Genomic DNA, 27,788 nt, shown 5'->3' with positions numbered 1-27,788 from the left:
GCAGGGTCCTCACCCACAATCTGAGTGCCCGGGGCCATGATCACCCCAACCAGGTCTCAAAATATGGGACCCAGGAGGGCACAGGTGGGCTCTGTCAGCCTCTTAGGGTGAGGGTTGAACCAATGGAAGGTTGGAGACCTGGTCCCTGGATGCGCGCCATAAGGCTGCCGCCCGCCCCCTGGATCTGGAGGCTCAGCTCAGACCCCAGGCCGATGATCCCAGGAGGCCAGGCCTGGCTGGCTCCAGCGGAAGTCACGAAACAAGCCAGGGTCCCTCTGCCCGGGGTACTTGGTTAGTGAGAGGGAGCGAGCCCTGGCGCCTTTGCGGCCCAGGCGTGTGTCTGTGGGGGCTGAGTCCCATCTCCACAGACGTGGGCCTGGGCTGCCAGCTGTGCCTGTGGACAGGGGGGCAGGAGGGTCAGAGGAGCGAGATGGCTCCGTATCCACCCTAATTGCCTCTCCGGAGAGGGAGACAGAGCGGGAGGTTGACTCTGGCTGCCCCCACTGTCCCCTGGGGAGACTACATAATGACAGCAAGAAAGCAGCTGTCTGTGTGTGCGTGTGTGTGTGCGTGTCCGTGTGTGTGTTTGTTGGGCTGGGGCTGGTGAGAGGTGCTCAGCCTCTCCGAGGACCACACATCCTGGTGGGAGGGTGGCCCGGATGTAGAATGCAGGCAGGCTGTGGTTTGTGCCTGCTTTCCTCTGGGTGCTTGGTGAAATGCACATTCCTAGGCCTCGGACACACTGGATCAAAATTTCGTAAGTGGAACTGCTCATCTTAAAGCTCCGTAGGTGGTTTTCATGTTCATTTAAGTGAAAGAAAAAAGCCCATGGGCCTGTGAGATCTTTGGAAACCTCAGGAACCTCCCCGTTCCAACCAAGCGCTTATGTTGAAGGCCCCGTAAGATTAAAGATGGGTCCCCTTCTCCCCTGGCCAGGCTAGATGGGCCCTTCTGGAGACACAGACTGCCCTCGCGTGGAGACCCCAACGACCCAGGGAGTTTGAATGGAGAGGAATGGGGGCATGTGGGTGAGGGGACAATGGGTCTGGATGGCAAGGGAGTGGCTTTGCTGCCTGCCTGCAGTTCTCTGCAGGGCCTCTCCGAGTTCTGCGATGGGGGACATTGAGTGACAGATGGAGAAAGGCCTGGAATCTGGTCTGGGCTCAGCCACTCATACAGCTGTGGGGTTTTGGACTGAATCAGCCATCAGCCACCTCCACTGAACATCAACCCCTCCAAGAGCACTGTGCTGGAGCCCTGCCCCAGACTGGTGAAGTCAGCATCTCCAGGTGTGAGGCTGGACACGGGTCTTTGGTTCTAACCCCTAAACGGTGATCCTTTTCAACTGAAGTCTCTGATCCCCACCAGCTGCACAATAGACAGGAGAGAAGGGCTTCGTTCCTTCCCCTTCCCCTTCAAGGAGAAACTCCCCTGGCCAAAAGCTTTCGCATTATTCTGATACTATGGTTGCTTTGTCAGCATTTGAGTGACACATAACATGGGTTTTGATTCGGGGCAGGCTGAGGCTATAGGAATGCCAGCATTTTAAGAGATGCTAAAAGAGTGCTGTAGAGAAAGGAATCAAGGAGAAGGCACAAAAATCCTCTCAGCCGATGGCCCTGAAATTCTTTATCTCCAGGTCAGAAGGAAACACAGAGTTGTCCATTAACAACAAATTTTTTAAATATGAAGTGCAGACATATGGGGCGGGGTGGTTTAAAGCGGGTGTGTTTGTAAACTAAAAGGAGAATCCCACGGGCAGATAACTTCATTTTAATGCAGATAACTTTTCAGTTTAATGATCGGCTTTATAAACCCAGGTTATCTGCAGCTGCTGCTATCTGTACGGAAGGAGAACATTGCTAGCGGCAGAATGGAATCAGCTGAACCAAAAATCCCATTTAATTTACTCCCCTAAGTTGTCACTATTTTGCAGTAAAGTCATTCAACAAAGTGTTGGCTACCTTTAGCTAAGGTGTTTATTTACAGATCTAAATCAAAACAAAAAAGAAAAATTATGACACAATGGAAGATGTGGACTTTGGAGTCTGAAACATCTGAGTTTAAATCCTGGCTTTGTTCCTAACTAGCTGTGTGAGTCTGGGCAAGACTTTCTCTCTCCTAAGCCTCGGTTTGTCCTTTTGTGAAATGGAACACCTACTTGCCTGTTTCACAGACATGTTGAGAAGTTTAAATCTCGCAAACGATCATTTATGTCAAGAGTCTAGTACGATACCTGACACATTGTAGGCATTGAATACTTAGCAGTTATAATTAAAATATGGATCTGTCCCCACCATACGTGTGATAAAGTTTCATATTATCTATTTCTCAACACTACAGTGAGGAAAACATCATTTAGCCCATTTCGCAGATGGTGACACTGAGTTGGGATCACTGGGACTTCAGCCCAGGTCCTTCAGCTCCAGGTCCCATGCTCTTTTCATTGCATGCTCTTTTAACTAGAGATGGACGATGCCATTTTAATGAGGTGCCAGGTCAGTAGGTGGCAGGGCTGGCTGTCACTAGCATTTGGGGGGGCAGGGAGTGAAACAAAGGGGTTGGAGCATCTCTCAGAGGATGAATGGGAACTTCAAATCACAGAAGAGGTGCCCGGTGGATGCTTCAATGCCAGCCAGTAGTGGTGACAAGTGCTGCACGCCCCTGCATGTCACCGTTTCCAGAATAAGCTCACAGTGCAATCTGTTCCACTGGGGGCTTTTAGCTAAGATGCCAGTTCTGACTGACATGTGACTTGTGAGTGTAATTCTTCACCAGCCCTTCATCCAATATGAAGAAACACTACCCCCCAAATATATCACAGTTTACATTTATATAAAATTATGCTTTTATTGTAAACACCTTAAGGAATCACCTTTGCAGAACATTTTTAAAACATATCAATTTTTTTTTTTTTTTTGAGACAGAGTCACACTCTGTCAGCCAGGCTGGAGTGCAGTGGCACAATCTTGGCTCGCTGCAACCTCCGCCTCCCAGGTTCAAGTGATTCTCCTGCCTCAGCCTCCCAAGTAGCTGGCATTACAGGCATGCACAACCAGGCCCTGTTAATTTTTGTATTTTTAGTAGAGATGGGTTTTCACCATGTTGGCCAGGCTGGTCTCGAACTCCTGACCTCAGGTGATCTGCCCGCCTCGGCCTCCCAAAATGCTGGGACTACAGGTGTGAGCCACCATGCCTGGCACATGTCAAAAATTTTAAATAACATCTCCATTTGGAGATAGAAGACTGCAGACATGTAGAGACAACAGATACCCAACCTTTGCTTTGTGTGAATACATTTAGATAACTGGTGGGCAGTACCTGCCACTGTAGCACACACTCCATTTTAATACATCTGGATGCCACAAAATGCTCTGGTATATGCAGGAAAGCCAGTGAGAACCAGTCAAAGACATTCTACCCCATCTAGGAGCTCTCCACCTGCATGGGGCTCAATCTAAGCCCTGCTTTTAAAGGGTCTGCAGAGAGGGCATTTTTAAAATCTTACAAATGAGAAATAGAATTTAAAAAAATGTATAAAGGGCACAGGCAAATCAATTCATTGAAAGAAAAAAAGCTAGGACCTCAGTAGAAAAATGGGTCAAAAGCATGCACACATCATTTACATTAAAATAGTTTTTTAAAACCTAGAAAAAAATTTAATTTTATTAGTTATCAAAGATATATCTAAGATAGTACTGCATTAAAATGATATTTTTTTGCCAATGAAATTTGCAGATGATTTTTCAATTTTAATGACAATACCAAACACTGATCATACTCTCACCATGAGTACAGATCTTTAGAAAAAACAGTTTGGCTGCAGGATATCAAAAGCCTTAAAAATGTTGATATCCTTTGGCCCGGTAATTCCATGCCTGGGAGTCTATCCTAAGGAATTAATTAGAAGCTCAAGGAAAAAAAAAGTGTTAAGAACAAAATAAGGGAAACCATCTGAAAGGTCAAAAATAGGAAAATGAGAAAGTATTCAATATACTCATTAACGGCACATTATTCAGGGGTTAAGGGATAGGTTTATGATGATTTTGAGATAAATAGGGGAAAATCTTACATTGTTAAGTTTTTAAAACATGTAAATATATATATAAAGAATCGTCTCGACTGTAAAATGGTTAGGAGGAGAAGGAAATACATTCAATTGCTAACAGAAGTCTCTGCGTGACAGAATTATTTCTTTCTGCTTTTTTTTTTTGCATTTTCCATTTTTTCATTACAAAAAGTATGAATTAAGGAAAAACAACTTGGACTTTGGGGTTGAGAACAAACTTTATCCAATGACTGTGAAGTTACCTGCTTTGCCCAAGTATTTCTGCAGAGTCACCAAATATATTCAAGACTAGAAAAAAAGCACCTCAAAGTCAAATGAGGTGAGTGCCAACACAGGCCAAGGAGAAAAGTAACATGAGATCAATAAGGAAAAGACGGAGAGAAACACTCGCTAGCAGAAAACAGACCCACAAACAAAAGCTGAACTGGAGCCTTTCCAATCAGTTCCATCTTTCGGGCTCTGCAGACAAATGAATGGGAGCCGGGCTGACCTCCGATAACCAGGCAGATCCGCAGACCCCCCTTTCTTCACACTGCATGTGGGATGGGCCACAGAGCTCTCTGAAGCTTCTGGACTTAGAGTCGGGGGACAGCATGGCATGGGCTGTGTCCTTGGCAAGTCCTTGGTCTTTGTCCATGTACTGTGGACGTCTCCAGTGGACTGAACTTTGCTCAGTTTTGTAGAAAAAATATGAATAAAAACAGAGCTCCCAAGCTCGTGATTGGTTTGTAGCTTGATCTTGTCTAGAAATCTAAGTCATCTTGGCCAAAGCCATCTGCCCTGCCCACTGCCTTGGTGGGGGCGAGACTTCCGAGTGCCTGCTCCTCTTGTAGGTCACAGCCTTCACTGGCCCCCAGCTCTGGAGTCCTTGGGCCTGAAGGGGCCTCTTCTTGCTCAGAAGTGGAACTTTCTGGATACATCCTGGGGGCCTTCCTCTCTGCATGAGGGGCCCCCATGGACTTGGCGTCAGGGCTCCTTATGTCTCCACGTACATGGTCATTTTCTGAGTCTGTCTGCCAACAGTTGCCCCGAGAGGATGCTCTGGAGGAGGAAGGGCCTGTTTGGGAGCCTGGCCTTTGGTGAGGAGTGTCTCCACCTGGGGAAGGGGGTGGAGTGGGCCTGTCCTCAGGGACTGGGCTGCTGCTTTCAGAAGCCTCCTCAGACTGGCCATCTCCTAGACTGACCTGAGGGCTCCCCATTTTCTCACCTTGAGTTTCTCCTTCCAACTCTGGCTGGGCCTCCTCTCCAGCCGCCAGGGCCTCTACACCTTCTGACTCTGGCTGGACCTCCCCTTCAGCCTCCTGTGCCTCCTCTTCTGCCTCCTGGGCCTCTATACCTTCTGACTCTGGCTGGGCCTCCTCTATACCTTCTGACTCTGGCTGGGCATCGCCTTCTGCCTCCTGCATCTCCCCTTCAACCTCTGGGGCTGCTACAACTTCTGACTCTGGCTGGGCCTCCCCTTCAGCCTCCAGGGCCTCTACACCGTCTGGCTCTGGCTGGGCCTCCTCTTCTGCCTCCTGGGCCTCTACACCGTCTGACTCTGGCTGGGCATCCCCTTCTGTCTTCTGGGCCTCCCCTTCAACCTCCATGGCCTCTACACCTTCTGACTCTGGCTGGGCCTCCCCTTCTGCCTCCTGTATCTCCCCTTCAACCTCTGGGGCCTCTACAACTTCTGACTCTGGCTGGGCCTCCACTTCAACCTCCAGGGCCTCTACATCTTCTGACTCTGGCTGGGCTTCCTCTTCTGCCTCCTGGGACTCTATAACTTCTGACTCTGGCTGGGCCTCCCCTTCTGTCTCTGGGGCCTCTACAGCCTCCTCTTCTGCCTCTGGGGCCTCTATACCTTCTGACTCTGGCTGGGCCTCCTTTTCTGCCTCCTGGGCCTCTACACCTTCTGACTCTGGCTGGGCCTCCCCTTCAGCCTCCAGGGCCTCTATACCTTCAGCCTCATCACTCTGTCCTGGATCTTGGTCACCTCCTGCCGCAACTTCACCCTGCAAGTTGTCCTCGTGCCCAGAGCCCTGGCCCCCAGTTTCTCCCCTTTCACTTATGCCCTCTCCCTCCTGCTCGGCTTCCCCCAGCTCGCTGCCCACACTGGTTTCGCTGTTGTGGGTTTTCCCTTCTCTCTCCTGAGCCATTGCATCTCCCTCTGCCTCCCCCAGTTTGGGATCTTTGTCACTGTTGAGTCTCTGACTCCCCTCCCCGTCCTCACCCTCGTCCACCCCAGGCCCCTGGCCCAGCCCCAGCCCTCCCTCAGCTCCCTGGACAGTCCTGGTGCTCGTGGGGTCCGTGTGGGTCTTGCCAGGGGCCACCTCTGCTGCCTCCCCATCGGTGGGTTCTCCCCTCTTCCTCTGCAGAATCTGCTGCAGGTCAAAGGCCTCTTTGATGGGACCTCTGGTTGCCCCCATGGTGGTCTTGGGGGACGTAGGGCTCACTTTCTTCCTCACGCAGGCCTCGCAGGGACAGAACTCCTCGCCCTCAGCCTCCTCGCCCAGCTGGCTCCCCAGGGCTGTGCTGACGGATGGCTCGTCCTCCAGGGTGAAGGAGAGGGGCCCCAGGCCCAGGGTCCGCTCAGAGAAGGCCGAGAGGTTTCGCAGGCCCCGGAGACGGTGTCTGCGCTGCTGGGTCTGCAGGAGCAGCTCCCCACTGAGGGACTCCCTGGGAGGCTCCAGCACCACCCGCCCCGCCCGACCCTGGAGCTTCTGGAGCTCTCTCTTGGTGCTGTCCTGGAGGCGTTGGGCCACGTCCTGCTGCAGCTCGGCCGCCATCTGGTCCAGCAGATCATTGTCCTGCAGGCCCCAGCGTGCTCGGAGCTCAGCCACTGCACTGGCAAGGTGGGCCAGGAAGGCCTTCTCCGTCTTCTTCAGTAACACGGACACCCAGATGGGGTCGCAGTCCAGAGCCGCTCTGCAGGCCACCGAAGAGCTCCTCTCTGCAGCCCCCTGGGTGGGTTGGGCCCGCGTGTGCTCTTGGACCATCATGGTGGCTCCGGGCGGCTTTTCCAAGCCAGGCTCAAGCTGGGAGCCACTTTGACTCTCGCTGGCACTTGGGTCCGTCTCACTGAGATGACTAGGGGGCTCTGTGGGTTCCTCTGTGCCCTCTGGGGGGCACGTCTCTGCAGAGGCTCTTCCCACTTCCTCCTCCGGGACTGGGTCATCTTCCAGGGAGCCTTTCCCATCCAGAGAGCTGGCCTCTGACAATTCCTGCCCGTGGACGCTTCCTTCTTCTGGAAGTCCTTCCTCTTCGAGACCCTCTTCAAGAGCCTCTTCTTGCAGTCCTCCTTCTGGTCCTTCTTTAACTTCCTCTAACTGCGCCCCCTCTTCTTGCAGCCCTTCTCCTCCTGTTTCTTCTTTAATTTCCTCTAACTGCGCCTCCTCTTCTTGCAGCCCTTCTCCTTCTGTTTCTTCTTTAGTTTCCTGTAATTGCACCTCTTCTTTCATTGTGTTTTCAGCTAACTGCTCCAGGTTCGAGCTCGCCCTCTGCTCCTCACTGTCTCTTTCTGCTTCATCCTCATTGGTGGCACAAGCGCCGGCTCGGGAGTTGAAGAACGTTGGAAAACAACACTGCTGTTGGTTTTCCAGATCCTCTGGGTTCTCAGAAGTTCTGGAATCAAGCCTCTGGTTGGAGGTTTTCAGGGGTAGCTCTGTCCCCTCTGGGACCAGGGTGCCGTCCATGGCACAGGGTACGCTGCTCTCCCCTGAGCCTCCAGAGCCGCTGCTGACGTCCACACCAGAAGAGGACGTGGGTGTGAAGTTCTCCGTCACGGCATGGGACCCAAGGTCTGGCAGAGCCTGGCTCCATGCGAACTCCCAGAGGCCTGAGTCCAGCTGATCTTCCCCAAGGTCACATCTTGGCCACAGGTCCTTCGAGATGCTGAGCAGCTCCTGATACCGAGGGGACTCTTTGAACCTCACTTTGCTGGCAGGAGACCCAAGGTCTTCATCAAATAATTGGAGACTGGCCAGACAAGTAATGAGGGCCCCGGCTGAGCAGCTGAGCCTCCTGGCCATGGGCTTAGACACTTCGGGCATGCTGCTGGGCCGGCCCTGCTTGGAGCCCATCAGCGCCCTCAGGATCTGCGTAGAGGCAGACACCCGGCCAGGAAGTGCCCGCAGGCTCACCTCACAGCCGGCTGGGGCCTCTCTCTCTGCTCCGGCCTCTGCAGGGGCCTCAGAAACTCCCTCTGGAGCTGCCCCTTGGGGGACACCCTCTCCTGACTGGGGACGAGTGTCACTACTCCCCAGGAGGGCACCGTCTGGCTCCGGGTCCTGGCCGGGGTCCCCTTCCAGGGGCTGTTGTCTGACCTGAGCTGGCTCCCCCAGGCCTTCCAGAGAATGGTCATCCTCAGGGTCCACCTCGGGGCCTCTCCAGCCACCCCCGGCTGCACCTGTGGTCTCGTCTGCCAACTCATACGTCATGAGTATGGCCTCTTCTGGAATGTTGTCCAGCCATTCGCGGACCACAGCCTCTGGAGACGAGCGGGGCAGAGACCTGGGTGACACAGCACTGGCCTCCTCCTGCCCCTGGGGGTCTCCCCCACTCCTTGAGGTCTTCTCCTGGGAAAACCCCCCAGACCCCGCACCCTGGCTGGCACTGCTTCTCCTTGATGCCCCTGAATTGGGGCCCGGGGACGGCGTGGGGCCCGCCTGGCGTGTCCCCTCCTCCTGCTGGCTCCCACCTGGCCCCCGGGCAGCGCTTCGGTGGCTGCTGCTAGTGCTCCCACAGCTGGAAGAGCGCCTCTTGGGGCAAGGCCGCCCCCTGGGCGGGGTGGGACAGTACCTGCCACACAGCCAGCGGGCCTCAGGGGAGGGTTCCCACTGGGCCTCTTGGACCGGTTGTGTCCCAGCCTGTGAGCAGCAGCGGCTTTGGTGGGGGCCCACCGCCCCTTGCTCAGGCTGTCCAACCTGCAGAACCGAGGGTGAGGAGGGCTGAGGGGTGCCCTTGGCCTGTTCCCCCAGGCTGGCAGCCCCCGACTTTGAGCAGGAGTCGGATGTATGGGGCGGTATGGGGGCCGGCGAGCATGTCCTGGACCCCGTGTCCCCTGCCCACTCGGCAAAGGGAGCGTTGTGGGGGGAGACTCCAGAAGCAAAATCCGAGTGGCCTGCAGGGGTGACAGTGGCACTGCTGGTTCCCAGAAAGTCCTGGGAAGGAAGAGATCCTGAGGAGGGAGGTCTCAGGTTCCCGGAGGCCTGTATCCTGGTGCTGGATGAGCTTCCAGAAGATCGTGGCACTGAGCCATCCCGGCGGGCCCTTCGCCGCTCAGGAGGCCTCGGCACTTGCTTGGTTACAGAGGAGTCCAGTGGGCTGTGGGTGTCCTTGCAGCAGTGAGAATGCCTGGGGTGGCCTCTAGGGGCCACTCGGCCAAGGCCAGGGCTGCTGGGTGAGCACATTGCACTGGTCTGGCTTCTGTGCCTTCCCCGCCCCTGCTGGGATGAAGCGCAGGTGGAAGGGGTGGAAGAGGCTCCTTCCGAGTCCCAGGAGCCAGAAAGGCCCAGAACCAGAGGCTCCCTTGTCACAGACGCCCCCCTGGCCTGCTCAGTACCCTGTCCTTCCATCTCTGCCTGCAGGCCCTCACTCCTTAAAGACGAAAGACTCAGGGCAGGAGAACCAGGGTCGCCTCCCTCGGTGGCCTCCTGCTGAGAGGTCTCGGCCCTTACCTTGCCTGGGCAGCCCTGGGGCCGCCCACCCCATTCGCTGGATCCCTCGTGAGACCCGGTGCTGGCCGATGAGTCCGAAGAAGCCCCCTCCTCACTCCGGGCCCTGGGTGTCAGACGGCCGCCTTGCTCTGGGCTGCCCAGCCCCGCTCCATCTGTGCACAGGCTGGGGTCGTCACCCAGGCTCCCTCCAGCTTTTCGCTCAGCCCCTATCTGGGCAGAGGGGCTGCCGCTGTCCACCCAGTCCTCCGGTGTCCTGGGGCAGCAAGAGGAGTCTGGCTCCGAGGCTTCGGGGAGGCCAGTGCTGGAGGCTGGGCTGGCACTGTCCTGGCTGCATCTCTCCCTCCCGGCAGCCCCACGGCCCCACAGGCCACTGCAGCGGACGTGCTGGGCCAGTCCCCACCTCTTCCGAGCCGCCACTCTCTCTCCCTGGGAGGCATGCAGGGGATTCGTCCAGATTTCATACTTGGGCCCTGGCTGCCCGCCTCGGCCAAAGGCTTCCCTGCATCCCACCCTGCAGGCCCGGGGTCCCCACACCTCAGCCTCTGAGAAGCCCCAAGGGTAGCCCTCCCACACACAGCAGAGGGGGTCCACCTCCCCCAAGACGGGGTCTTCCCCACTGGCTGCTATGAGGGCGCTGGCCCTGCCCATCCTCCGGGACCACAGAAGCGTGTCCTCGCCGACCAGGTGGAAGCGGACTTTCATCTCCACGGACAGGCTACCGTCCTCATTCATGCGGACCTTCTTCTTCATGTCATCACCGGCCACCAGCGGGCCCGGCTGCACTGGCGTGTCCTGAGGGTGCCTGTCACGAGCAGGGCCCACCGGGGGGTTGCTAGGACTGGGCCTTTCTGGCAGCCGTGGCCTGCTGCCTGGCGGGGACCGCGAATGGATCACACTTGGCTTGGTCTTTGGCCCCCAGCTCCCTGGCATGCAGTGAAGAGGAAAAGAAAAGAAGAAACGATTGTGAGCCATGGGGGCAGCATCAGGGTAAAGGAATAAAACAGTCGTGAGCCTCCCACAACCGGAACATCACCACTGCCTCCAAAATGCACGGCAACAGCTGGGCGCGGTGGCTCAGGCCTGTAATCCAAGCACTTTGGGAGGCCGAGGCAGGAGAATTGCTTGAGCTCAGGGTTTCAAGACCAGCCTGGACAACTTAGTGAGACACCATCTCTAAAAAAAAAAAAAAAAAAAAAAAAAAGTAAAAAAATAATTAGCTAAGCATGGTAGTATGTCCCTACAGTCCCAGCTACCTAGCTACTCGGAAGGCTGAGGCAGGAGAATCCCGAGTCCCAGAGTTCGAGGCTGCAGTGAGCTATGCACCACTGCACTCCAGCCTGGATGACAGAGCAAGACCATTAAAAAAAGAAAAGAAAGAAAAAAAGCATGATAAGGGCAGAGCTATTCTAGAATGACAATCCACAGAGCTACCAGTCTGTGAACTGGCATCGTCTAGCAAGGAGAACTTGAGTCTGAATTCAGTCTCAACTCTGCCGCTTACTAGCTGCGTAGTCCTTGGCAGAGCCTGTTTTCTGAACCGTAAAATAAGCATACTAATATTGATTGGTTCGGTTCGTATTGATGCATGGCTGTGCATATAAAACTTCCTCTATAGTTGCTAGCACACAGTAGGCTCTCGAGAGATGGCAGACTTGGCAGGCAGAGTGGCAGTGCCCAGAGCTTCCTCCTGGCCGCCTTCATGCCCACACCCAGCACAGCAGGTGAAATCAATAAACTGCTGCATCTGACCCTGATTGGAAACTGTTATATGCTCTGTGATTATTAGTGGTGATTCATCACCCTAACCCTCATCAAGCTCCTGCGTTGATAAATGGCTGCAGGGAAGGACCTGGGCAAAACATCTCAGGTCCTGCTAGTAAAGCCTGCACCCCAGCCATGAAAAAGAGAAGAAAGCGCTGCTGGGGATGCAAAGGAGTGGCTCTAAGAAAGAATGAGCCAGGCGCAATAGCTCATGCCTGTAATCCCGGCACTTTGGGAGGCCAAGGCAGGCAGATCACCTGAGGTCAGGAGTTCGAGACCAGCCTAGCCAACATGGGGAAATCCCGTCTCTACTGAAAACACAAAATATTAGCTGGGCATAGTGGTGGGAGACTGTAATCCCAGCTACTCAGGAGGCTGAGGCAAGAAAATCGCTTGAACCCGAGAGGTGCATGTTGCGGTGAGCCTAGATCACGTCACTGCACTTCAGCCTGGGTGACAGAGAGAGACTCTGTCAAAAAAAAAAAAAAAAAAAAAAAAAAAAGGAAGGAAGGAAGGAAAAAAAAAAAAGAACAAATGAACGAAGGTCCTAAGTGCTTTCAAATTCCATCTCCTGAGCCGACATGTGGCAAAAGGGTCAGGCTAGCAGAGGCTGAGCATACGGCCAGCAAAAGAACCCCAGGTGCACATCTGAGCAGAAGATGGCTTTGCCCAGTGCTGCCCCTCCACAGGGACCAAATGAGACTGGAGACTCCTCCAGGTAGGGACCCAGAGTAAACTGTCCTTGTGCCTCCAGTACCTGACCCACAGTGATCACCGAGCCTGTCCTTGTGCCTCCAGTACCTGACCCACAGTGATCACCGAGCCTGTCCTTGTGCCTCCAGTACCTGACCCACAGGGATCACCGAGCCTGTCCTTGTGCCTCCAGTGCCTGACCTACAGTGATCACCAAGCCTGTCCTTGTGCCTCCAGTACCTGACCCACAGTGATCACCGAGCCTGTCCTTGTGCCTCCAGTACCTGACCCACAGTGATCACCGAGCCCGTCCTGGTGCCTCCAGTACCTGACCCACAGTGATCACCGAGCCTGTCCTGGTGCCTCCAGTACCTGACCCACAGTGATCACCGAGCCTGTCCTTGTGCCTCCAGTACCTGACCCACAGTGATCACCGAGCCTGTCCTTGTGCCTCCAGTACCTGACCCACAGTGATCACTGAGCCTGTCCTTGTGCCTCCAGTACCTGACCCACAGTGATCACCGAGCCTGTCCTTGTGCCTCCAGTACCTGACCCACAGGGATCACCGAGCCTGTCCTTGTGCCTCCAGTACCTGACCTACAGTGATCACCGAGCCTGTCCTTGTGCCTCCAGTACCTGACCCACAGTGATCACTGAGCCTGTGCTTGTTGTTGTTTCTGAGCTTTTCACAAAGGATAGTACTTTGTTTACTCACCAAATTTTTCCATCGTCAGACTGCATTTGTTAATTGTGCTTTTAAAAATAAGCGTGTGTGGTTTTAAAAAATAACACAGTCCAGACTGTGGCTCTTGGGCTGGATATATGGTTGGTTGTATGGATGGATGGATGACCTGTGGTCATGGTTAGTTTTAGTCCTTTTGACCCCCATGCAGGCCACCACTGTCGCCTGAGACCATCGTGACCCTGAAAGGATGCAACGCCACGCACACGGCCCATTGCTGCCATGATGCATTGGCTACTATAGTTGTTTCTTTTTTGAGACGGGGTCTCTGTTGACCAGGCTGGAGAGCAGTGGCACGATCATGACTCACTGAAGTCTCAAACTCCTGGGCTCAAATCATCCTCCTGCCTCAGCCTCCTGAGTAGCTGGGACCACAGGCACGCACCAACATGCCTGGCTAATTTGTTCATTTACTTATTTATGTTTCTGGTAGAGGCAGGGTCTTGTTCTGTTGTCTAGGCTTGTCTTGAACTCCTGGGCTCAAGTGATCCTCCTGTCCTGGCCTCCCAAATTGCTAGGAATACAGGTGTGAGCCTCTGCGCCTGTGGTACTTAATAAAATTTATTTTAGATTCTAGAAACTTTAAGTTCAAGATCTCTTAATCCCTGTTCCATTTAATTATTTATTTTGAGACAGGATCTTGCCCTGTCACCCAGGCTGGAGTGAAGTGATGTGATCACGGCTCACTGCAGCCTCAACCTCCTAGGCTCAACGGATTCTGCCACCTCAGCCTCCCAAGTAGCTGAAACCATAGGCATGTGCCATTATGCCTGGCTTATTTTTTTGTGTTTTTTTTTAGAGACAGTGTCTCATTATGTTGCCCAGGCTGGTGTCCAACTCCTAGACTCAAGCAATCCTCTTGCTTTGGCCCCCTAAATGGCTGGAATTACAGACATGAGCCATCATGCCCAGCCTCTGTTCCTTTTATATACCAAACACTGCCCTCTCCTATCTTGGTCAAATGTTGAACCCAAGTAAGACTGACAGTACTGAGAAGGAGGAAGAGGCAAGAGAGATCCTAAAATGACTGGGATACCCAAGATCTGGGGCCAAAGGGAAGTTTCCTGAATTAACTGGAAGGGTATCCACTCAGCCCTACTGAATCACCATCCAGTGCAAATCAGATGGGGGAAACCCAAACACCAACTCACCGTTTTTGTTTCTTGAAGTCAGCCCAGATAAAGTTTCAGCCTCGCTTCTCCTGGCATTTTTCATGGCTGGGGGTCTGAAGGCCTCATGCCCGGCACACACCAGCACAGAGGGGCTGTGCAGCAGGGCCTGCAGCGAGTCCACCTGAGGGAGGAGCGGGCGGAGTCAGGAGGCCTGGGCTGCAGAAACCCCTCTACCCTGAGGCCTGGGGGAGGAAGGATCCAGTCTCACCAGCCCTGTCCTGATTTCTGCACATCTCACCCCAGACTCCTGGTCCAAGAAGGGGTCTTATCCACTCCCCATAACACCTCCATCACTAGCTGGAGGCTGAGGTCCCACCACCATGATCTCCCGCTCTAGCTATACCCCTCCCTCCACCAGGCGTGAGGCCCGTGATCGAAGAGCACTCTGGATGCCCCTGCAGCAAAAGACTTCTGTAGGCTGCATTTCTGCCCACGTGTCCACCCTCCAGAATATGTATTCCCTGAAGCAGCTGGAGCAGCATGCCCTCCAGCTCCCACAGCGGGGCCCGATTCACTCTCTCACCCTTTTCCCAAATGGAGGAGCCTCTGTGCTGCTTGACCTGTGTTTTCTGGCACAATCTGAGTCTGCTGCCTCTGCCTCTGCCCAAGTGGAGGGGAGAGGGGCTAGGCACCACTCTCCCTACAGTGACCCCTTCCCTTCCAGACTCCTGCAATGGTCTCTGGGCTCCTGACCCTCCCCAGACCCATCAGAACGTCCCCTATGCATGCCTCGGCTCAGGGCAGACCATGTCGCTGCAGGATTCCTTTCCAGGAAACCGGTCCCTGGACCCAGAGGCCCCTGCAGAACTGAGGGCTTGCACTATTAAGGGATTACACTGTAATGAGCAATGCTGGGGAATGTATTTCCATCTTTAAAGCACAGAGCATGTTCTTTGTCATTCTCTAGAATTATAAGGGTATGCTCATTAACAAAAAAAATGAAATAAAAAGGGAACATTATATTTTCTTCCCCAAAACATGTCATAGAAGTTTGTTGTGCACCAGATCTTTCAGCCTAGGTAATTAGAAGTTATTTCTTTTTCTTTTTTTTTTTTTTTTGAGACAGAGTCTTGCTCCGTCACCCAGTCTGGAGTGCAGTGGCGCATCTCAGCTCACTACAAGCTCCGCCTCCCTGGTTCACACCATTCTCCTGCCTCAGCCTCCCGAGTAGCTGGGACTACAAGTGCCCGCCACCATACCCAGCTAATTTTTGTATTTTTAGTACAGACAGGGTTTCACCGGGTTAGCCAGGATGGTCTTGATCTCCTGACCTCGTGATCCACCGGCCTCGGCCTCCCAAAGTGCTGGAATTACAGGCGTGAGCCACCGCACCCAGCCTAGAAGTTTGTTTTAAATGACGAGGTCCATTTCTTCTTTGATTTAGATTCCTAGTTCATCAAAAATTCCAAACATGACCCAAGTCTATCAGTTCATGGATGTAGCCATGTTTCTAGGCAATCAAACTCTCCAGGGAAGAAGAAAAAAATTGAAGACTAAACGATGCTCCCATTCCTAGGGAGAGGTAGAGTCTAAAATCTACAGAAAAAGGAGCATTTTCAAGAATGACTATCCAGGAGGGAATCTGAAAGCTGATAATCATGTCGCAGTCCTTCCTGGGGAGAAATGAGGTCATTATATTTACAGAAACTCTCACAGATCTACAATAAGTCTAGGTGAAAATATCCCAAGTCTTTTTCTCCAGTTCACTCATGTTATGCCAGCTCTCTCCCCATCACCGCACCCACTAAACTGTAGCTAACTGAAAGTAGGGACCTGGTCTCATTTGTCTATGTGGCACATGCTAGTCCACGGTAATGCCACTAACTCAAACCCATACTTGCATTACATTGTAATGAGCAATGCTTGGGGATGTATTTCCATCTTTAAAGCACACAGCATGTTCTTTGTCACTTTCCAAGCATTAATGTTGGCTCTCTCATTGGCGAGCCATGCAACTAGGAGCAAATTACTTAACCTCTGTGCCTCACTTTTCTTATCTGTCCGAAGGGGATAATAATATCAGCTACCAGCCAGATGCAGTGGCTCACGCCTGTAATCTCAGCACTTTGGGGGGCCGAGGCGGGTAGATCCCTGGAGCCCAGGACTTTGAGATCAGCCTGGGCATCATGGTGAAACCCCATCTCTACTAAAAATACAAAAAAAAAAAAAAAAAAAAAATTAGCTGAGTGTGGTGGTGGATGCCTGTAAACCTAGCTACTCGGGAGGCTGAGATAGGAGAATTGCTTCAACCCGGGAGGCGGAGGATGCAGTGATCCGAGATTGTGCTGCTGCACTCCAGCCTGGGCAACAGAGTGAAACTCCATCTCAAAAACAAAAAGCAAACAAACAAACAACAAAAAAAAAACAATAAAATTAGCCAGGCATAGTGGCATGTGCCTGTAGTCCCAGCTGCTTTAGAGGCTGAGATGGGAGGATCACTTGAGCCCAGGAGGTCGAGGCTGCAATGAGCTGAGATTGTGCCACTGCATTCTAACCTGGGCAACAGAACCAGACCCTGTCTCAAATATTAATAATAGTAATTAATAAATTAATAAGAGTAATATCAGTTACCTCGTGAGTTTGTGTAGTGAATGCTATGCCCCATACCAGCTGCATCTATCCCACTGTCTTTCTGGGGTGCTTTCCAGTACTGCAGAGGTTTGTTTTGGTTTTGGTGTTTTTTTGTTTGTTTGTTTTTCTGAGATGGAGTCCCGCTGTGTTGCCCAGGGTGTAGTACAGTGGCGCAACCTCCACCTCTCGGGTTCAACCTCCACCTCCCAAGTTCAAGCGATTCTCCTGCCTCAGCCTTCCCAGTAGCTGGGACTGCAGGCATGCACCACCATGCCTGGCTAATTTTGAATTTTTAGTAGAGACGGGGTTTCCCCATGTTGGCCAGCTGGTCTCAAACTCCTGACCTCAAGTGATCCACCTGCCTCGGCCTCCCAAATTGCTAGGATTACAGGGGTGAGCCACCATGTGTGGCCCAGTACTGCAGAGTTTAGAAAGCCGCCAGCCCATTTCCTGAACTCCCTTGCAGCTTGGGATCTAAATGCGAAATAAGTCCCACTAATTAGATGCACTTGAATAGGGCATGGAACGTGGCAGTGAAGCACAGGCCATCTTCCTTTTGTTCCTGACTCTTGCCACAAGCAAAAGGAAGTCAAAGATGCAGAGAGGCGTGTGCCGCTGAGATATCAAAACAACGCCCTCGTTGTTCTAGTAACCATCATCTTCCCATTTGGGATTGCAGCAATGGTGGGGTAATTCAGAGCTCAGTCATTCCAGAGGCAACCCCCCAAAACCCACTTTCCTCATTTCCTAGACATCCCTGACAGGTTGGTTTGTGACACTCTGGGAATCTTTTCCAAGAACCCAGCCTGTGCTCCTGCAGCCTTTCACTGAATCTCTAAGCATCAACCCCTCTGAGTGGAATTCCTTCCTGCTTAAGATGCTGAGAGAGGGCTGGGCACAGTGGCTCACACCTGTAATCCCAGCACTTTGGAACGCCAAGGAAAGATGCTGAGAGAAGATTCTGTTTCCTGTACTGAAGCATGGCTGATAAAGCGTATAACATCAGAGGTGGCCACAGGCAATGGACCTTCAAGGATAGGAATCCGGGATTCGTGTTCTCATCTGGTTGATTTGAAGGTGGTGATAACCTGGTGACAATGGGACACTCATAGCGCATGGCACACAGTGACAAAATAGTTCTTAGATGATCCCCTCTGATACTAGAAAGTAGTGCTTCCTGAGAGCAGGACTTTGACCCACCGCTGGCTGCCGAGCCTCTTACAATGAGAGTAGGAGCTGCAAGGGCTATGGAGTGGGCTGGATGCTTCCAACTTTTTAAAAAAGGCAAGCTCAAGGTCTAAGCCCTGGTTCGAGGATGGCCAGAAGACTTGGGGGCTTCTGCAACTGCTGTCAAAGAGTCTCTTTTCTCTTGTCAAAACTCAAATGCAGAACTGCTTCTGCTGGTGGCTGAAAGACAGCTGAACTGGGTGTTAAGTGTTTCATCAAGCCATAAAGCGGGGTGGTGTGCAGAAGTGGCCCCTGATCCCCAGGTGGAGATGACGTGGACTACATCAGGCTCAAGAAGCTTGACTGAGGCCTCAGTTAAGTTGCTTGAGCAGGTGGCTCACACCCCAGCTCATCTCCTCCTGCCGCGTTCCCATCTCTCCTCAGCACACGCCTATGACTTCCCGGGAAATTCCCCCTCCCAGCTAACTGAAGAAGACAAGATTCAATTCTGGCTTTCAGATGGTTGCACAGAGTATGTTGACACGACCAAGAGTTGGCTGCTGCATGACAGACCCACTGCAGCCATGAAGAGCAGTGGGGAAGGAAAACCCAGGAGACAGTATGATTTGGTGACTACTAAAAAGAAGCAATGGCAAGAGGTTCTGGAGCAATTTATGGGCAGTGGTTAGCAGTTAAATCTGACAATCAAGGGGCTTGGAAGGAAGGGGACGGGAGGATGGGTGACAGGAAGTCCAGAGAAGGACCTGTGAATGGATCGTTGAGAATTGGCCTAGAGGGTAAGAACATTGGTGTCCCATGTGGATGTTTACCAAAAGGTGAAAATCCTGCGGATACATTGACCAGCTCTGTAGAGTCAATCATCCTCTTCCTCCAGACACCCCAGGGCATGCTCAGGCGGCTCCTGAACAAAGTGGCAAAGAAGCATCAACTAGCAGCAGATGCTCCACTCCATTCAAGCAAACCTGGCTGCCACCTCTTCTCAGGGCCTGATCTGCTAAGAGCAGAGACCAGTGATTCATATCAGACCCTGAGGGATGCAGCCAGACCCCTGGTGGAAAGCTAATGACATTGAACCCCTCTGATATGGTGGCATTCAGCAATCTGTGCCAACTGTAATCCTGCTTCACAGGTAGATTTTGCACTTGGTCCATCATCCTTCTCCACCCTCCATGGACTCACTGAACGCTTTGCCCATGCTTGCCAAAACCTGTGAAGATTACTTCCACGCAAGGACTGATTTTTCAGCAAAGATGTGAGAAGACGGACTAACACCCATGAAATTCACCATGCGGCCACGGACCCCATCACCCAAAGCAGCTCTAACTTATAGAACAATGGAATAGTCTACGGAAGACGCAGTTTGGACAGCAGCTGGAAGACATCACTTTATGATGTTGGGATGTTGTCTTACAGAATGTGGTATGTGCTCTGAAATGGCAACTGATACATAGTGCTATTTCTCTGGCGACTAAGACACCTGTATCTTAGTCTACTACACCTGTGACCTCACTGCAAACATTTTGCTTTCCATCCCAGCAGTTTTGGTCACTGCAAGCTATACAGTGAATTCCATGGATGTTAGTCCACGGTCTCACTTCTTTTGCTATAAAATTAGTTCTGTGGATAGAAGTAAGCTGCATGGGTTATGGCATGGGTTTGGAGGTCTCAGGACCCAAGGGAGAATGTTCCCCCTTAGAAGACACAACAGTGGGCTGGGCACAGTGGCTCATGCCTGTAGTCTCAGCACTTTGGGAGGCCGAGGCGGGTGGATCACTTGAGGTCAGGAGTTCAAGACCAGCCTGGCCAACATGGTGAAACTCCATCTCTACTAAAAATACAAAAATTAGCCGGGCATAGTGGTGAATGCCTGTAATCCCAACTACTTGGGAGGCGGAGGCAGGAGAATTGCTTGAATCCAGAAGGCAGAGATTGCAGTGAGCCGAGATCACGCCACTGCACTCCAGCCTGGGTGACAAGAGTGAGACTCTGTCTCAAAAAAAAAGGAAGACACAATAGTGGCCCCACGGAGCTGAAAGCTGAGACGGTCACCTTGGACATACAAGGCTTCTCGTGACAACGAACCAATAGGCAACAAGGCAGTTCTGTGTTGGATGAGGCGGCTGGTTCTGATTGTCCAAGGCGGAAATAGGGCTACTATTACACAATGCGATAGGGAGGAAGTCATCTATTACCCACGCAGCCCATTGGCTGTCATGCCCACGGATAAACATCAACGCAAGACCATGGCCCATGTAGTGAGGAGCCCCAAGGGCTCAGACCCCTCAAGAATATGGTTCAGTCACTCTGCTGAGTACATAACCATGATCAGCTGAGGTGCTGGTGGGAGACAGAGGAATAGGGAGTGGAGAGTGGAAAGAAGCTTTAAACACCAACGAAGGCCTTGCAGTAGATAGCCTAATTTTTTTCACAGCTCTGCTAGGTATACATATTAATCAATTTCCCTTTTCTTTGTTCTTTATTTCCTATACTACTTAACATAGGGTACTTTGATGGTGTTGCACTACATAAGTAGACCTTGAGATAGATGATATCAAGGTGAGGTTGTCACAGCATAGAAGATGAAGGGTCCAGTGATAATGTGATTGTGGGGAGAAGGTGAATGTGTTTTTGATTGTAGGAGGGAGAGCTCTGTTACTGCATGAGTGCATGTTGTGGTAGCTGATGTTTATAATGAACTTTTTGTAATGATGTTAGAATAGGATTTTTTTTTGAGATGGATTCTGGCTTTGTCACCCAGGCTGGAGTACAGTGTGCGATCTTGGCTCACTGCAGCCTCTGCCTCCCAGGTTCCAGCAATTCTCCTGCCTCAGCCTCCCAAGTAGCTGAGATTACAGGTATGCGCCAACACACCTGGCTAATTTTTGTATTTTTAGTAGATATAGGGTTTCACCATGTTGGCCAGGCTGATCTCGAACTCCTGACCTCAGGTGATCCACCTGCTTCAGCCTCCCAAATTGCTGGGATCACAGGCATGAGCCACCATGCCCAGTGATACGATGTTTATGAAGTTTTGGTGGAATGGTGCATACACATGTTAAGTAGCAACAGGACTGAATCTTGAGGAGACTGTGAATTAGATCAGTCAACCTCCATCCTCCATTCTGCCCACCTTTGGTGAAAAGTCATGTTCTGCAGAACCTGGAAAGGCAAAAATTACATTCACAAGTGTCCTTGAACTCAATAATCATAGCAGCTTCCAGCAGAGGTAGTAGCTTCCTGAACGTGCTGGGAGCCATTCCTGCAGACCCAGCTTCCAATTCACTCTCTGGCTTCCCAAAGATGAAGCCCTCCAATGCCCTGTATTAAATCACTTTCTACTTAAGGTACCTTGAGTAGTTTGTTTCCTGCACTGAACTCCTGCAATAACAGGTTATTGGATAAGACAACAATAAGAGTACACAAGGCTGCTGGGCATGGTGGCTCATGCCTGTAATCCCAGCACTTTGGGAGGCCGAAGCAGGCAGATCACCTGAGGTTGGGAGTTCAAGACCAGCCTGACCAATGTGGAGAAACCCTGTCTCTACTCAAACTACAAAATTAACTGGGCATGGTGGCACATGCCTGTAATCCCAGCTACTCGGAGGCTGAGACAGGAGAATAACTGGAACCCAGAAGGCAGAAGTTGCAGTGAGCAGAGATCATGCCATTGTACTCCAGCCTGGGTGACAAGAGTTAAACTCCATCTCAAAAAAAAAAAAAAGAAAAGAGTACGCATGGCACAATGCCTGCCACTTACCACATGCTCTCTAAATGTACCTAAAAACGTGAATTTCAGCTGCTTGTTGATTTGTTGACTTGAATGAGGGTCTCCATGCTATTCACCTTTAATAAGTAGCAGGGCAATCAAATGCCTCTTTTTAAGGAATAATCTCCCTCTTCCATGTGAGTATTTTCACCTGAGGTCTACAGAACTTTTTCAAGGAACTGTCAGACCCCAACAGCCTACCTTTTTCCCGCTGGTCGTGTACAACTGCTTCACAGGAAAGCGCAAGAGATCTGAGGCTTTGCTGAGAAAGGCAGCCAGGTTCCTGGTATTCCTGTGACTGAGAACCACTGTCTGCTGGAGGCGAGGGTCCATGTTCTTAATCAGCAGTATCCTCCGGGGGGTTTTAAGACTCTTCCGGGAGGAGGAGGTTCCTGGGGCTTCACGCTGGCCTTCGATATCCCGCAACTGCTGGGCAGTGGGGTTTCTCTCCTGTGGCCGGCCCAGTCCACTGGGGGTCTTGGGGGGCTTCTTATCAGAGCAGAGGTAGCAGCCACCATCTTCCAGCTGCTCCAGGGCGCTGAGGCTGTGCAGACCCTGGGGGGTGGTGACAGAGCGCACCCCAAAGGAGAGAGGCACGCGCTGGGAGAGCTCGTCCATGAGGGCGCTGAAGGTCTTAAAGGTGCGCTGGTGAACGGCCAGGCGGACCCCAGCAAACCGTGGATCCCCTCGCTTGAGGAAGGTGATCTTCTTGGCTGGCGCGACCTTGGTGACCGAGGGGGTGCGAGCCACAGAGGGCAGGAGGCACTCACGGTGGCTCGGGGCCTGGGCATCCCTTGGGGTGCTGTTCATGATGGGGGGGCTCTGGCAGCTGTAACAGGGCAGAGGAAGAGGGGTCAGAGAGCAGCTTGGGGGACTGGCATTTCCTGTCTCTCCCCTTCTTTATAGAGGTGCTTCCTGCCCACCCCAAATGTGCTCCACTCCACTATGGAGAGGCAAGTGATTCTATTTGAATGGAACAGAAGGAAGGACAAAAGTTGGGCATGGGACAGATCTGAGTTCAAATTCCACCCCATGGATTACTTGAGCTCAGGAGTGCAAGACTGGCCTGGGCAACATGGCAAAACCTCATCTGTACCAAAAATACAAAAATTAGCTGGATCGTGTGCGCCTGTGGTCCCAGCTACTTGGGAGGCTGAGATGGGAGGATGGTAGGAGCCTGGCAAGTTAAGGCTGCAACAAGCCATGATCATGCCACTGCACTCTAGCCTGGGCAAGAGAGCAAGACCCTGTCTCAAAAAAAAAAAAAAAAAAAATCCCAGCCCTACCACCTACTCCTGTGTGGCCCAGAAGGTGAAAATGCAATATGGATTTTGGTGGCCCCCATCAGTAAACCACAGCCAGAGCCACACTGCATAGTGGTTATGATCATTAGATGAGTCTAGACATGAAAGCACCTGACACTGAGCAAGAATCAAATTTTTTTTTTTTTTTTTGAGACAGAGTCTCACTCTGCTGCTCAGGTTGGAATGCAGTGGTGCGATCTCAGCTCACTGCAACCTCCGCCTCCCGGGTTCAAGTGACTTTCATGCCTCAGTCTCCTGAGTAGCTGGGATCACAGGTGTACGCCACCACACCCGGCTAATTTTTGTATTTTTGCAGAGACGGGGTTTTGCCATGTTGGCCAGGCTGGTCAAACTCCTGACCTCAGGTGATCCACCCACCTTGGCTTCCCAAAGTGCTGGGATTACAGGCATGAGTCACCACGCCCAGCAATAAATCTTTATTTCTTTCCTTCCTCTTGTTTCTCTTGCCCACTTCCACCAACCTTGAACTTTTTTGAATAGTATTTTAGCGGTTTGTCTCTAAGGAGGCGGGTAAGTAAGAGAGGACCATGAAACACAGGGGTACGAAGGCTGGACGGAGACTCCGGGAGGCTCGGGCAGCACAGCCCTGCTCATGAGGTCTCCCTGCGCGGCCCCTGGGGGTTCTCGCCTCCTCGGACTCCCCCTCTCCAGATGTTGGGTGAGAGGGCTGAAGTGGAAGGCATGGGTTTCAAGCCACGGAGGGACAGGGGCACAGACAGGGAGACTTGGAGCTCTGTGTCCTTAACCCAGAGGGGGTGCCACTGTTTGAAGCTGTGTGTCTTCATTATATATTGAGGTTTGCTTTCATCTAAACACGATGCTGCCTCTCACATTCCCCTGAAGTCTGCGCAAGGTGCATGATAAACCCTACAGGTGAATATCCCAGCCACTGCTGCCATCATGGGAGATGGGGGCTCAGAGCTGCTGTGGGAGGTCAAGGCCAGTCTCCCACAGTCCATTCTTGCTCCTACTGTTCCCCGGAGAGAAGCGTCACATAGGGCTGCACAGGCCTTCTGTGCTTCTCTGTGCTCTTCCCAGCCCAGCAGGCCACGCCTGCTCTGGGCACCTCACCTCCTGCTTCTTGCTCACACGGGAATTCCCCATTCCCACCAGGCTCCCTGGCTCAAAGGGCTGCCCACAAGATGTCCCCTGTCCTGAGGCCCTGGCCTCGCTTTCCTCCGTCACAGAGTTTTACTCAGCCCCCAAAACCTGGGGAACCCCATCTTCAGTGCGGCTTCTCCAACAGTACCCACATCTGGGCCTGCGTCCTTTCTGGCCAACTCCACCAGGGCCCAGGAGGCAGAACCTGTGCTCCGCAGGGCTCCAGCCCTGTGTTCCGCACAGAGTTGGGCTGAGAAATGCACACAGATGAGCCAAGCTGATGCTTCCTAGACACAGGCCTGTTGGAAGCTGGCCCCGAGCACTTACCAGAGGCGAGGAGTCGTCCCAGCTTACAGGTGGCTCAGCCCAGGACCCCCGTTGGTGTACAGGCCATGGGCAGCCGCGGTCCTCCCTGGCTGTGGCCACTGTGCCCATTTCTGGGGTAGCTGGGGCCCCCATCTCCCCTTCTCACCCTCCTCTCCATGTAGCCCCATCTGCCCCAAGAGAAAGAACTCTTCTTATTCAAAATCATGGTGCAGAAAAAGACCTGATAATCTGCCCTCATCTCTGACACAAGCTTTATAATTAGCTGGGCCAACTCCTCCCCCCCAACATTTAATCCCTTGAAGCTGCTCTTCCCAGCCCTCAGCTCACCTTCCTGCAGGGCTGGAGCACTTCCCCCAGACGCTGCTGCGGGACAGCCCTTCTTCCAACATCTTTTCGTTTGCACCTGCCACTCTGAGCATCCATCTGGCTCACGCTGAGGGAGCTAAAGAAATGAAGCCCACCTTGTCCCCAGTGTCACTGTTTGTCTCAGCACCATGTCCCAGCATTATTGTATCATCCAGCTTCATTTCCCCTAGAATCACTATATCCCCAGCAACACCATGTTGACAGCACTGCCATGTCCCTAGTGTCATCATGTCCCTCAGCACCATGATGTCTTCAGCATCACTGTGTTCCCAGCATTACAATGTCCCAAGCATCACCATGTGCCATGTGCCCAGCACCACAATTATGTCCCCAGCACCGCCATGTTCTCACCATCACAATGTCATCAGCACTTCCATGGCCCAGCATGACCATGTGCCCAATACCACCATGTCTTCAGTGTCACCATGTCCCCCAGCATCACCGTGTCCCCAAAATGACCATGTCCTCTAGCATTACCATGTCCTCAGCACCTCCATGTCCCCAATACCTCCATGAACCCAGCATTACCGTGTCCCCAGCACCTCCATGTTCCCAATACCTCCATGAACCCAGCATTACCATGTCCCCAGCACCACCATATCTCTAGCACCACCACGTCCCCAGCATTACCATCTTCCCACCACATGCCTTCAGAGTCACCATGTGCCCAGAACCACCATGAAACCAGGACCACTATGTCCCCAGCATAACCATGTCCCCAGCACTTCCATGTCCCCAGAATCACGTCCCCAGCACTGCGACGTCCCCAGCAAAGCCACATCTGTAGCACCTCCATGTTCCCAGGACCTCCATGTCCCCAGCATTACCATGTCCCTAGAATCACATGCGCTTAGAGTCACCAAGTCCCCAGCATCACTATGTCCACAGCACAGCACCGCATGTCCCCAGCATTGCTGTGATTCATTGTCACCTTTTCCCACAGCATCTTCATGCCACCAAAATGACCATGTATATCCCCAGCACCACTATGTCCCCAGCACCCCCATGTCCCCAGCATCAACATGTCCCAGAACCACTATGTCCCCAGCACCTCCACATCCCTGGCATCCCCATGTCCCTAGCACTTCCATGTCCCCGGCATCACCATGTCCCCAGCACCTCCATATCCCTGCATCACTGTGTCTTCAGCACTGTCTTGTCCCCATTATGACCTTATCTTGCAGCCATGGGGAAGGAAGTTGCAAACGTGGAAGGTTTTCTTCTTGGAAGAGGCATCACCTTCCAGTCCTCACTCTTAGAATACTCATCACATTCTCCACGCATTCTGTCACTCATCACTCACTCTCTCATGTAGCCAAAAAAGACTTCTGAGCATCTATTGTATCAGGCTCTGCGTGGAATCCTGGGATGCAAACATTAGTAGGACATGGCACCGATCTTCAGAAACTTCACATTCCAGTGTGACAAACAGACATGCTCCTACACACAGTAATAAATGTTCTGATATGCATATCTGTACATACACACACACTCACACATACACCACAATATACACTGGGTGTGACTGAATGCAGAGTAAAAGGAATGGCAGTGCATGTCAACAAAGGCCTCCTGGAGGAGGTGATGCAGAGACTCCTGAGCTGAAGCCTAAAAACAACTTAGGGATTAGCCTCTCTGGCTCTAGGAAGAAGTTAGGACCACAGCAAATAGATATGGCCCTGGCTCCTTCTCTGACCAGCTGGGTGGTGTTGGAAGGCTGGGAGGAGAACGCTGGAGGCTTTTTGCAAGCTAGGATCAGCTGCCGTAGAGTCGGGGTGGAGCAGGGCCATTCTGGGTGCCGGACACCTGCCATCCCTGCATCGGGGTGTTCAAAACCCAGCCTGGAAAACCGGGCTTTTCAGTTTGATAAGCTGACAAATCTCTCCTTGGCTGAGTGGGTTTGAGTTGGGGTTTCTGTCTTGTAGAGCAGGAAGAGCCCCACTGAGATGTGGGCCCCAGAGAGTGACAACAGCAAGCACCTCACCTTCAGTGACTCTGAAGCTGGATTTCTGACTTAGGAAGAAGCCTGGGTGGGGGTGGGAGCCAAGGCTCCTGTCAGATCCCCTACTTTGTCCAGTGGATGACAGGGAACAATCACTGCATTCCTACATTCCAGACCGGCCTTCAGAAGCTGGACTGAGGGTGAACAATCAGCTGATACGCACAGTCGCATATCAGTCACTTTTCCCCTTGCTGGTTTCCTCCTTTCAAAATCATGAGGTTTCTCCTCCAAGCAGGAGCAGGGGAAGACCTGACCCCTTAACGAAACATGCTGGGTGGGCGCCAGGCTGGGCCCAGAGAGAGAACACCCTATCTGCACCAAGGAACTTTCCACCATCTCGGGAATCAGGCCGCCCACAGGGTCACAGAAGCTCCCAGGAGGGAGAATGCTCTTCCTCCAGTGCCACTCACCTGGGGCGTGAGTCCAGGAACCTGGGCCTTCGGGACATGAGGAAATGCTGGGAGGAAGGACAAAGGGAAAAGAGGGCTGGGCTGGAGGGCGGGTGTGGGGAATGGTCCTCGCCCTCCACTCCGTGACCAGCTGGGGGTCAAGCGGGGAGCCTGGGGGGTGGGGGTGGGGGTGGAAGGGGAAGCATCTAGATGAGGTGTGAGATGCTCCACAGGCAGAGGACTTCTGCCCAGCCAAGCCTCATGACTGAGCGATAAAGGTGCCCCCCAACCCACCTCCCACACAGGGCAGGGCCTCATCAGGTGTGGGCAGGTAGAATGCACTGGAAGAGGCTCCAACATTTCACTTCTGAACCATCCAGGTGCCCCAGGCTGTGGACAGGACCACGCAGGAGCAGAGGGCCTAGCAGGAAGCGGGGAGCTGTGGTGGGTGGTCTCGGTACGCACAGAGACCAAGGGATTCACCCCTGGGGCTGATCAGCCCCCAGCAAACCTCAGGGTCCACTTGCACCGATCAGAGCCAGAGAAGGCTGAGTCAGTGCAGGTGGGAGGCAGGCAACGAGGGCAGCATTGTGGGATGGAAAAGGAGGGGGCGGTGCCGGGGATTTTGGGAGGAAGCAGGGAAGGAAAGCAGAGGCCTT

The 27,788-nt window shown here is 52.7% G+C and overlaps 1 protein-coding gene across 1 annotated transcript; it reads right to left on the bottom strand.

Moving 5' to 3' along the window:
* Positions 1-4,812: 4,812 nt before the first annotated feature.
* Positions 4,813-22,429, bottom strand: RP1L1 (RP1 like 1). The gene is made up of 4 exons (XM_032159209.1): positions 21,821-22,429; positions 14,074-14,215; positions 5,436-10,649; positions 4,813-5,405 (listed from the first exon to the last, which is right to left on the bottom strand). Exons 1-4 carry the CDS (start codon positions 22,427-22,429, stop codon positions 4,813-4,815), a joined length of 6,558 nt encoding a protein of 2,185 aa, XP_032015100.1.
* Between the last annotated feature and the right edge of the window lie 5,359 nt (positions 22,430-27,788).

Source organism: Hylobates moloch, unplaced genomic scaffold (assembly GCF_009828535.3).
Source record: "Hylobates moloch isolate HMO894 unplaced genomic scaffold, HMol_V3 SCAFFOLD_8, whole genome shotgun sequence".
NCBI lineage: Eukaryota > Metazoa > Chordata > Mammalia > Primates > Hylobatidae > Hylobates > Hylobates moloch.
The sequence above is the reverse complement of the archived record's forward strand: the minus strand, read 5'-3'. Positions and strand labels throughout refer to the sequence as shown.

Bases quoted from the DNA above. Each gene is read 5' to 3' on its own strand.
- RP1L1 (XM_032159209.1), bottom strand. From the start codon at position 22,429: ATGAACAGCACCCCAAGGGATGCCCAGGCCCCGAGCCACCGTGAGTGC. The intron at 14,216-21,820 runs GTAGGCTGTTGG...CTCCTCCCTCAG, and splicing joins ACACGACCAGCGGGAAAAAG to GTGGACTCGCTGCAGGCCCT. The intron at 5,406-5,435 runs GTATAGAGGAGG...CAGAGTCAGAAG, and splicing joins TGCCCAGCCAGAGTCAGAAG to GTATAGAGGCCCAGGAGGCA.